Source organism: Protopterus annectens, chromosome 8.part1, assembly GCF_019279795.1.
Source record: "Protopterus annectens isolate FY-2018-M chromosome 8.part1, PAN1.0, whole genome shotgun sequence".
NCBI classification, from domain to species: domain Eukaryota; kingdom Metazoa; phylum Chordata; order Ceratodontiformes; family Protopteridae; genus Protopterus; species Protopterus annectens.
The window spans coordinates 486,402,110-486,414,146 of record NC_056742.1 but is presented as its reverse complement, the minus strand read 5'-3'; the positions used below and the strand labels follow the sequence as shown (position 1 = coordinate 486,414,146).

General features: G+C 42.5%; 1 protein-coding gene across 1 annotated transcript in view; it reads right to left on the bottom strand.

Annotated features, from left to right (window-relative positions):
- The window catches only part of RBL2 (RB transcriptional corepressor like 2), a 910,854-nt gene that overhangs the window by 446,897 nt on the left and 451,920 nt on the right, over nucleotides 1-12,037 (bottom strand). Inside the window, exon 14 of the mRNA XM_044082019.1 lies at nucleotides 3,992-4,129. Coding sequence (XP_043937954.1) covers nucleotides 3,992-4,129 — 138 coding nt within the window. The remainder of the gene's footprint in view (nucleotides 1-3,991; nucleotides 4,130-12,037) is intronic.

The following is a 12,037-nucleotide window of genomic DNA, read 5'->3' as shown; positions in this document are numbered from 1 at the left end:
GAATTGAATAGCTAGTTTTATTCCAAGCATTTTTCAAAAACTAAAAGAAGAAATCTGTAAGACATAAGATGTACATCTATTTTATTTCACTAGTCAAAACTATGTACAGCCAACAGCTGAATGTAAACATCAGATATACTTCTGTATCAGACTACTTTCCACTTTTAAGGACTTTGGGGCATCCTACTGTTCCCACAGACTCTTACTAGTCCTGGAGAAAAATGAGTATCAGAATCTTTATCTGAAAAATAAACTGGCATCAGAAACACTGTTTCGTCATGTACTGGACCAACACAGGTTTGCAATTACTCAAGCTTTCAAGTTGGCATGAACACTTTGTTGGGCGTTATTAAGTTACACAAGTTACTTAATACTTTTAATAACTCTCAACAATGAGCTCATGTTAGATTGAAAGCTAGAGTAACTGCAAAATCTATGCTGGTCCAATAAGAAATACATCAAACGTCGCATCTGTGTTCCGGTCATCATCATCATCCCCCTTTTTCCAAGCTTCTACATGGAGTTGGTCATGTAAACTGTCGCCATTTCTTTCTATTCAGTGTTACTCTCCTACCACTTTTGACTCTGATACCTGACTGTCGCTGATCTTTTCTCACTTAATCCATCCACGTCTTTGCTGGACGCCCTCATTTGCTCTTGCCTTCTTCCACTTCCAAAGTCCATCTTGTCAGTGATACTACATTGAGTGTTCATGTTTGACCTATGCCAGGGATCCATGCTAATGGTGATGGTGTTGGGGGTCAATGTGTCTCTATTGGTCAGTGTGGGCCACTCAAAGCTCAGCAGTCCTGGGTCAATAACCTACTGGCTGTCTGGTGTCCATTTGCCCAGCCTGGGTTACCTAGGGTAGCTTTGTTGAGCGAAAGCTGGATGTAAAACCAACCTGCCTAGCATGAGCTAAGGACTGCTACACTCAGTATAGATTCAATGATGAGATGGACCTTGGAAGTGGATGACATGACAGTAAGAAGGAGACTGTACATCCTCTGTATCCAGAAGACAAGCTGGAAGGGCAGTGCAGCAAAGCCACTTGGGATTCAGAGTATACTACTTAGGAGAAGGATAGACTAAAATGCTATGGGAATTGTGGTGAGGGACAGGTTTAAGAAGACAGTGAGAAATGCCATCAGACTCATGGGAGCCAGACTCCAGTGTAAGTGTATGACACTATTCACAACATCAGCCTATGTCTCACAGCAGGATTGTAATAATAAGAAAAAAGCTGCATTCAGACAGCAGCTGCAGTATCTACTACATAAACCAGGGCAACATGAGTTGGACCTGATAACCGGGGACCTGAATGCACATATCAGCACAGACAGAACAGGACAGGAGGACTGCCTGGGTCCAAAAAGGAATAAAGAAGGAGAGGGCATTATAGACTTGTGTATGGCAAATGGCTTGATGGTGGCCAACACATGGTTCAGTAAGAGAGATTGTAAAAAGATCACATACAAGAGTGGTCAATATGCAACTCAGGTGGACTTCCTACCAGTAAAAAAAAAAAAAGGCACGAGGACAGAAGCAGCAATTGTAACGTCATCCTTAGTGAAAAGTCAGCCCTCAGCATAAACTCCTGTTTGCCACAATCAGCTGCAAGCAGTGGTCACAGAAGACTCTAAGGTCAGAGACCAGGCTGAAGACCTGGCAGTTGACTGGAGAGAAAGCAGGAGAGTTCGATGAAATAATCAGGGTTCTAGCACTGCAGGAAGAAGAGGAAATACATGCAGTTGAAGAAAAATGGTGGTGCTTCAAAAACCATTTGTGAGGACTGTAGAACAAATACATGGTCAAGCCATGTATGGAAATAAGGTGCATAAGGAAAGATGGTGGTGGAATGCAGAAGTCCAGGAAGTCATCACAGAAGAAATAAGAACAACACTAAGGAAAATGAAGGAAGATGAGGAGCCATGAGGAGCCCACCATAGAAGAAATAACAACAACACTAAGGAAAATGAAGGAAGATGAGGAGCCCACCACAGAAGAAATAAGAACAACACTAAGGAAAATGAAGGAAGATGAGGAGCCCACCATAGAAGAAATAAGAACAACACTAAGGAAAATGAAGGAAGATGAGGAGCCCACCACAGAAGAAATAAGAACAACACTAAGGAAAATGAAGGCAGGTAAAGCAGAGGCTCAGATGAGGTCATGGTAGACAGGACTAATATGTTGGATGAGTTAGGGGAGAAATGGCACCTGAGGATGCTCAGAGAAGTATGGAGAGAAAAGCTTTAAGTCTGGAGAATAAGAATACTAGTGCCAGAGGCCAAGTCCAGTGGGGGCATTCAGAACTGTGGATACTACAGAGGCATCAAGCTCCTGTCACACTGCATGAAAATTCTGGACAGGGTGACTGATAAACAAATATGCAGAGAAGTAGAAATTAAGATGGGAAATGAGCTGTTCAGATTCAGATCAGGATGCATCACAGCCGACATGACATTTGCAATGAGACAGACAGTTTAGACGAAGCTAGAGATGAGGAAAGAGTCCAAATGAACACTCCTAGACTTGGAGAAGGCATGTGACAAGGCCCCAAGAAAGATGGTTTGGGTAGTCTGTGATGGCTTAAAGTCCCAGAAATATGCGTAAAATTAGTGCAGACTATATACAAGAATCCAATGATACAAATACAAGCTGTGTTTGGAGTGGGTGTGCAGCAGGGTTCAGCACTGAGCCCACTGCTGTTCATAATGGACTACATTAGCAAACAAGTACGCAGATAATGTGGCAGACTCTTAAGAACTTCAGCAAGGGATATGGAAGTGGAATGCAAAACTGAAGGCACATGGGATGAAACTGAGTACAGATACAGACAGCTGTAATGGCAGCAAATGGGAGAAATCAGAAGAAGCTAAAAATTGAGATAGAAGGGGAAAATAGCAGGACAGGTTAACAGTTTCAAGCATCTGGGAGGGGTAGTTGAGGAGAAAGGAAGTTTGAATGAAGATGTCAAAGCTAGAATCAGAGGGGCTGCACCCAAATGGCATAGAGAGTCAGGGGAAGTGTATGACAGAAGAATGCCAAAGAAGCTGAAAAGTAAAGTGTACAAAGCATTGGTATGACCAGCACTGCTGTATGGTATAGAAAACTGAGCAGTAAAGGTATAGTGGTTGAGTAAGTTAGAGATGATGCGGCTGAAGTGCCTGAAATGGGCGGTAGGATGCACAATGTGGTACAGATGAAGAAATAAGAACATCAGAGTAGAAGCTCAAGTAGCTCTAATTACACAGAAGGTCAAAGAAAACAGATTACAGTGGTTTGTACACATGAGAAGGAAAGCAGAAAACAATCTTGTAAAGATGTTTTGGGACAAACAGGAAGAAGGCAAGAGGAAATTAATGCATCCAGCAAACAGATGGATGGACTGTGTGACCTGAGACGGTCAGGCCGGACTGTCGAAAAAGGTAGGACAGTGGCACTGAATCAAGAGAGATGGCTACAGTTGATGCAACATCCCAATCCCAAGTAGAAAATGGGGAAAAAGTGCTTGATGATGACAATATAAATAAGGAATGAACTACAGTGTGCATTCCTAAATTCATTAAAAGCACACTGCAGATGCATGCTGCCACCACAACTTAAAGGGTAAATTACAACCAATTCAGACTAAGAAAAAACGCAGTTGTTTTTCTTGAACTGTCTGGCACATCATTTTAACCATCAAAAAAAAACAATACCACATTCTGCTTAAATCTCAATGTATTAAACTTTACCTTCAGAAATTAATGACTTCATATATGTATTTTAGGTAACCATTTAAAATGTCTGGACTTGTGACAGTGAGTCCTGAAACAGAGACTGAATGGCTGAAAAAATGGACATACATACACTAAGTCTAAGATGACCATTTTCCACAATATTCCCTTTTCTCTGAAGAACAATGTTCCATATTTGCACTTCCCATGTATACTTTCAATCTTTTTTTCAGATTTTCAGGTAAGTAAACAAAGGTTTTATAAATTACCTTATAGAAATTGTACGGCTGAAGGTCAAAAACATTAATGATCCATGGGAAACTTCCAGGAGGCTTATAGGAAAACAGGACAATCTCAAGGCAGCATGCCATAAGGGATCTGTGGAAGACATCCTGCTCCAATATTTTCTGTAATAAAAATGTTTCATGCAACATTTAGTCACATTTAAGGTTTACATAACTGCAAATTAAGTTTAAAATACAAAATTAAAGAACTGTTCCAATAAAATACCGACTCATCACAGAATTGATGCTGTCCTCAAAAAAAAAAAAAAAAATCCATTATTTACAAAGCAAAACTAAATGGTATATCAGCAATGTGCTAAACACAAGATTTGAAGTTTGATGCTTTCAGACTGCTCCATAAAATGACTATCCCTCTATGCCTTAACTGCAGAAAATAAGGATATTTTAATAGAATTATGTAGGGAATGAAACTATGAATTGAACTGGTTAATAAAACAATAGGTTTCCAGCTTGATACTGGGAAGTATTTATTGTGCAAAACATCAGATTGGTAATTTTGGCCTTTTGTCAATGAAAAAATGCAGACAGTAACACTAATAGACTGATGTTTTGATGTTGGTGTCAAATATCGACCAGTACAGTGATCTGCCTGACAAGAACACAACACAATCCGTGAAACTAGCCATAGGTGACTATAGTCAGGCACACTGATGTCCCACTCACCAGGCTAAACAAGGAGAAGGTTACAGTCAGCTGCCTGTTGGGTGCCAGGATCTGCCACATAACCCACGCAGTCAGGTCACTCCACAACAAGTACAAATATGACTCTGTCATTGTCAATGTTGGTGTGAACGAACTGAGACGTACCTCCCTGGACGATATGAAAAGAGACATGGAGGAACTCTCCGAATTTGTGGCCCAGGCAGGTATCACCCTAGCCCTGCGTAGCATCCTGCCATCGTTCAGAATGTTACCACAGTACAAGGACAAAATGATTGACTTCAACAATTGGCTAAGCTTTTGGTGTCATTCTAAGGGGATCCAGTGTCTGTCTGCCTGTGACAGCATGGTCGACAGACCACGATGTTTTGCCAGAGATGGCCTGCACCTGTCGCCCCTGGGATTCCAGATACTGGCTAAGGGTCTTGCCGCCCCTATAGTGCCTATTTTAGTCAAGGTTCAAATGACAACTTCACCACCATAACAGGAACAGGCACGCAAAAACTGAGTGTAATGCTACTCAATGCTAGAAGTCTAAACCTCAAAATGCACTCACTCGAGGCACTCCTTACAATGGAGTACATCAATATCTGTGCAGTGACTGAGACCTGGTTCAAGGCTCTAGACAGCACCCCTGCATTACCAGGCTATAACTCATGCCACTCTTTTCAGCCATCTAACCAGGACCAGAACACCAAAGGCAGAGGTGTGTCCATATTCATTAAGGATATCCACACCTCAAGGCAAGTTGTGCAGCATAATGCATCCGATGTTATCCAAGTGCAACTAACTCTGGGAAAAACTGCAATCCAAATTGTAGCTTGCTACAGATCCCTCACCATGCCCCAGGATTCCCACTCCTCTTTTTTTGATATACTGGAAAATATTAGGGTTCAACCAAACACCCTAATAATGGGCAGTTTCAACTACCCCACCATTAACTGGGAAAACTACTCATGTACCAACTCCTTCGCTCAACGCTTTTGGGACTTCATAAATTCCAATGGCCTGAATCAACTTAACAACACCCTAACCAGGGGCAACAATACCCTAGACCTAGTCATTACAAACATGAGTGACAGGTGTTCCACACCTGAAGTCGCCTCCTCATTGGTCAGATCCGAGAATTAATTACCCTAGATATCCGCATCCCGCCCACACCCACCATTAAGGAAACCATGGTAAAAAATTTCTCCAAAGCCAACTTCATGCTTCTTAAAACAGAAGTGGCGACCTTCATGACACCCATGCAGATGGACAATACAGTTATGACTGCTGACTCCTACACAAATGCACTCTATAAGCACTTACACGAGTGCATGGATCGTGCTATCCCAAATAGAACCAAGACGCTATCCTCCAGAAAAAAAAGGAAGCCAGTCTGGTGGTCCCCTACCATAAACAAACTCTACAATAGAAGGAAGAAACTGTTGCAAAAGAGAGTAAAATCCCATGAGTGGAGGTGCTCCCTGGTCAGACTCGGTAAGAAGCTGAAATCCCTTATAAGATCCTCCAAAGCTAGCTACGAAAACAAAATCACCACTGATTCCAAGGGCAACCACAAAGCATTCTATAGCTATGTCAAGAATCTCAATGGCAACACCCAGACCTACTCTGAGTTACAGCACAACGGCATGAAAATTACAGAACAAACTGATATTGCCAACATCCTGCCAGATAGGTTCAGTGCTAACTTTACCCCTCTCTCACCCCCTTAAAGGGCCCATACCTATACAAGAAGAATGCAGAGTCCCTGTAATCACATCTATGCAAGTAAAAGCTGCACTCTCTAAAACTAAAAACACAGCAACCATGGGACCGGACAACATCCCAGGCTGTGTTTTACACAAATTTCAAAACAAACTGGTTCCCCACCTAAGTACCACGTTCCCATGAAACCAAAATGGAAATTAGAAATGGCAGCTAACTGAACTCTAATTGTAGCAGCTGTCGCTCCTTCATGAAAAATTGTTGTTAGGAAGGATAAAATGGATTCTCAAGAGCTGTATATATAGATCTAAGCCCCGATTCGTAGCCCAAAGGGAAAACCTTTTCCATCTGCTAGAGGTTTATGGGATGAAATTAGGATGTGTTTGACCGCTGGGAATAAAGGAATACACCTGGCTATATGTCGAATTGGAGCTGCCATGCTGTCAATTTGAGGGTGTGGATGGAGGGATGGAACTGTCCCAATTGATGAATCAGGAGATCTGGAGATGGGTCTAGAATCCATGCTTCTTCCAAAAGGTAGGGCCACAGGAAAGGAAACCAAACTTGTCGAGGCCAGTAAGGAGCAATGAGGATCAAGGAACTCCTCAACTGTCTTGCTTTCTGTATTACTTTGGGGATGAGTGGAAAGGGAGGAAGGGCATAAAGAAGCCCCGGGGGCCAATCATGAACTAGAGCATTCCTGGGTGACATCCCCGGATGGGGAATGAGGGCAAAGTAGCTGCTGCATTTGATGTTCAGGTGAGTGGCAAATAGATCGCAGCAAGGCTGGCCCCATTTGTGAAAAATCTCTTTCGCAACTATTGGATTCAGGGACCACTCGTGAGTCATTAGAATTGCTCGGCTGAGTTTGTCCGCTATTACGCTGGAGTTCCCCGGGATATGCGTTGCTATCAGAAAGCATAGAGTATCCATCGCCCATTTCCAAACTCTTTTAAGGCCTCTCTGCAAAGCAGGTAAGACTTGGTTTCCCCCTGCTTGTTTATGTACCACATGACAGACATGTTGTCTGACTGAATTGCAATCATTCCGGTGGGAAGGGAGCTGTGAAGTGCTTGCAATGTATATAGTACCGCTCTCATCTCCAGAACATAGATATGCAAGTGGTTCTCGTAGTTTTGCCAAGTACCTTGGACTGTTTTCCCAGATAATGCCCCCCCCCTAGCTGGGAAGAGTCTGTGGTCAAAACTGCTTTCTCTTGGGGAGGAACAAGTGGACGACCTAGGACAAGTTGTTTTGTGTATAACCACCATGTCAGATCCCTATTAATATCTGGTGAGACAATGGAAGGTCTTGCATCGACCATTGTGAAAATAGCATCCATTGGAGAATCCTCATATGTAGGCGAGCAAGAGGAACTAATAATATGGTGGAAGCCATAGTCCCTAAGGCTTGAAGGACTACACTGGCCTGGACTCTTTGTTTGTTTAATAAGGATCTGACCTGACTGCGTAGAGATTCCACTCTTTCCTGTGTTAGCTTTACTGACATGGTGGTTGTGTCTATTTCTGAGCCTAGATATACAATATGCGGCGAGGGAGACAAGACTGACTTTTGCTAGTTGACAGTGATGCCTAAGCAGGTGCACAAGGATAGAGTCTCGTCCCTGGTTCTTATGAGTTGATGCTTGGTGGTAGCAGTGAGGAGCCAATCGTCTAGGTACGGAAACATCTGGAATCCCTGATGACTCAGGTGAGCAGTTACCACTGACATGCATTTGGTAAACACTCTGGGGGCTGTAGTGAGGCCAAAGGGCAGTGTTCTGAACTGAAAAAGACTGGCTCCCAGCCAGAAGCGTAAGTGTCTCCTGGAGTGCCTGTCCATTTTGATGTGGTAGTACGCATCCTGGAGATCGATTGAGCACATCCAGTTGTCTTTCCCAATAAAGGAAAATATCGACTACAGATTGACCATTCGGGACTTTGATTTTCTTACATGTTTGCTGAGATCTAGAATTGCTCTCCAGTCCCCTGTCTTTTTTGAAACTAAAAAGAATCGAGAGTAAGTTCCGGATCCTACTTGCTCTGCGGGGACTTCTTGGATGACTCTTTTTTGCAGCAACAAGATAACCTCTGATGTTGCCCGGTCTAGTTGGATGGGTGGTACGTATGGAAGAGACCGGCTTGTTGGGGGTTTGGAAATAAAGAGGATCGGGTGACCTCTGGATATTACTGTGTGTACCCAATGATCGAATGATAGTTAGCCAGTTGCTTGGGTATAGCAATATACAACCCCCGACTGCCTCCAGAGACGGACAGTCAGGCAACCCCTCAGGGTCAATGGAAGGGACGATCAGAAAAAGCTTCTCTATCTCCCTGATGTTGCGGACCTCCTCTGCCATGAGGGTGGCATCTTCCATTATATCCTCCCCCTCTGCCCCTGGGGGAGGGTTGACCTTGTGCCTGAGGAAAACCTTTTTGGGATTTGCGGAACCACATTTTCCCTCCTGTACTGCCCTTGGGATAGGGTCTGGATGAGGGAGAGAAATGGACTCCAATGGCAGATAATGTTTTTCCTTCCTGCTCGCACCTAGTCAAAAGTCTCTTTCATTTGGGGTCCAAAAACAGATGAACCATCAAAGGGAACGTTAGTGAAGGAAGACTTGAAGGATTCCGTAAAATTACAAAGATGCATCCATGAATGTCTCCTGAGGGATATTCCTGCTGCGGCTGCCCTACTCGCTCCATCTGCCGCATATGAGATCAGCCTCATGGAGGAGTTAGCTATGGAAGTAAGGGTGGAGAGCTGCACAGAAACCTTGTCCATGGAACCCAGAGCTTCTGAACGCTGGAGGGTATCTCCTAACTCTTTCAGGAGATCCCTTCAAGACAAGTAAAATGAGTCAGGTAATTCAGCACTATTAATGTAAATGCCGCTGAAGAAAAAGTACACTTCCCATACCTATCCATCGTCCTGGACTCCTTGTTAGGAGGATGGATATTAGAAGACGTCTCAGATAATTCCTTCTTGGTGGCCGCTGCTACCACCATAGCATCAACTGGAACTCCCATACTAAGGAAAGATTTGTCCTCAGGTGCTGTCATAAATTTGGTCTCCTCGGGATGACTTCCACTGAATCTGGAGAGGTCCATGCTTTCTGCAATATGACCCTCAAAAGCTGGTCATAAGATGGTGTCACCCAAGAGGTGGAAGGTTGGGAGCTAAAGGCCTCAAGATACACTGATTCATCCTCAGTAGGGTTAGAGGACTTCCAATCATCCCTCTGTCTAAGGATTTCTAGGATGTTAGAGAAGGAGACATCCTCAGAGGGAGATCTAGGGGACCCTTTCTGATTTCTCTAAATCAGTGTCTGATGTGACAGACTCAAGGGAGTCGACATGTTTCCTCTTACATAACCTCTTCTGAGGGAGCTCTCCAGTGGGATAATCTGGGGAAGTCTCAGAAGAGGGGGCATCTCCAATGGGGGCTACTTGGGCCTCTGGTTCCCTACACTGTGGGGGTGGCAGGGGGGAAGTAGTTGCTGCCTGCTGCTGGTGGGACACAGGTTCTACAGCTTTGAAAGCCTTTCCCCCCTGCTCCGAAGAAGACCTCCGCTGCAAGGGGGCAGATGGTCGAATCCTAGCAAGAAGGAATGGCTCCAAAGCAGAAGTGGGAGCAGAGCTGAGTCGAGCCGAGGCTCCGAGAGGGAGGGTCGGTTCAGACGAGAACCCATGGTGACTGTCCCCCTCAGAGTCCACACGTGAGCATTGGTTCCCAGAACCCTCGGTTCCAGACTGAGTCATCGAGGATAGAGTACTTGGCTCCGAGGAAACAGGCTGAATCCCCAGAGCCGAAGGGTCGAAGACAGAGGAACCTGACGTAATATGCTCCGAAAGCGAAGCAGTCAGAGGAGGAACAGTGATTGGTACGGGGGTTGGCTCCGAGACCTTTGGGTCTGGAGGGGTCAATTTTCTAGCAAGAGTTGGATCTGAAAGTAACCTCTTCATCACTCTCAGTGTCCTCATCTGATAGGGTCCTGGAGGATCTGGTGGAGACCAAAGGAGACCGCCTTCTCTCCAGAATAGGAGATCTCAAAGTAGGAGATACAGTCTTGATGTTGGGCAAAATCTTCGGTACCGAAGACTGTCTCGGAACCGAAGAAATAGACTGCACCGAAGATGAAGCAGAGTCGGAACCGGAACTCCTTGGTTCCGATGCTTTAGACATTTTGGTGGGCTCCAAATTCGGGACCAATGATTTTTTTCTTTGAAGATTTTGGAGCTGCCTGACCATGTTCCAGCTGTTCCTGGAAGGAACTGGTCATGAGACCCCTGTCAATAAGATTTCTCTTCCTTTCATTCAACACTCTTGTACTAAAAGTGTGACAGAAGGTGCAGGGGTCCTGTAAATGTGCTTCGCCAAGACAATAAACACAACTGGTGTGGCTGTCTGTAAGAGACATTTTCTGTGCACTCCTGTCAGATTTTTTTTTTTCACTAAATATTTTTTATTATTTCAAATAAGATCTGTTAAAAAACATTACATGAAATAAAGATAAATAACACATTTATAATTCTAAAACATTATTAACTTCAAACCATTGTATAACTATTTACATTGGTGTCTATTCAAATAACATTGACATTTTATATTATGTAAAATTAGAAACATAAGATGATATATCTTCATCGATCTTTTCAAATATTCCAGTACTTTCATCCAAGAGTAATGGTAAGAAGTAGATCTTTTAGTTCTGTTCTTCACTGTTAATATTTCCATGTGTGCAACTGTTGATGTTAAATTCTTAAATTCGTTGAACGTAAGAGAAGTTTCATTTTTCCAATGTAGAGTTATGATTTTACGTGAGACTGCCAATAGTGACCATAGGATTTTAGTGTCTTTTTTTGGTACACCGTTTGAAATAGGAGAGTTGAATAAAATTAAACTTTGTTAATTGAAAATTATCATTATAAACAGTCTGAAAAAATAGTTAATAGACTTTCAATACATATTAAGACCTATACATTCATAAAAAACATGCTGCCAATCTGCTTTTAACTTGATAGGGCATCTCCAACATTGATCTTCAATATAATACATTTTGGTTAGCCTATGTGGTGTATAGAAACTTCTATGTAGATATCTCTAAGTGAATAACTGCCAGTATTTTGATAATGTAGAAAATTTGGAAGATTTTAAAATATTACTTTTTTCTTCTTCAGTTGGAGGATTATTGTTTATTAAAGTATAATAATCCCAGTATGATTTTTCATGATAGTTTTTTGTTTTTTTAACAATTTTATAGATATTAGACAAATAACCTGTACCCTGATAAGGCTGTTTTGTGATAAGAATAAGGTATTCAATGAGTTTTGGAGCTTCATGTCTAATTGAAGGTTGTATTTGTTCTGTTTTTTTAACAATTTTATAGATATTAGACAAATAACCTGTACCCTGATAAGGCTGTTTTGTGATAAGAATAAGGTATTCAATGAGTTTTGGAGCTTCATGTCTACCTAAAGGTTGCATTTGTTCTATTTTATTTATAAGAAAATGCCTTAAATTTTGTAAAAACAACCAATTGTCTTTATTTATATTATAGTTATAAATTATCTGTTCATTTGTTAGCATTTTCCCTTCCTCTATAAGTTGATGCCAAATGAGTAATGATTCTTTTTTAAG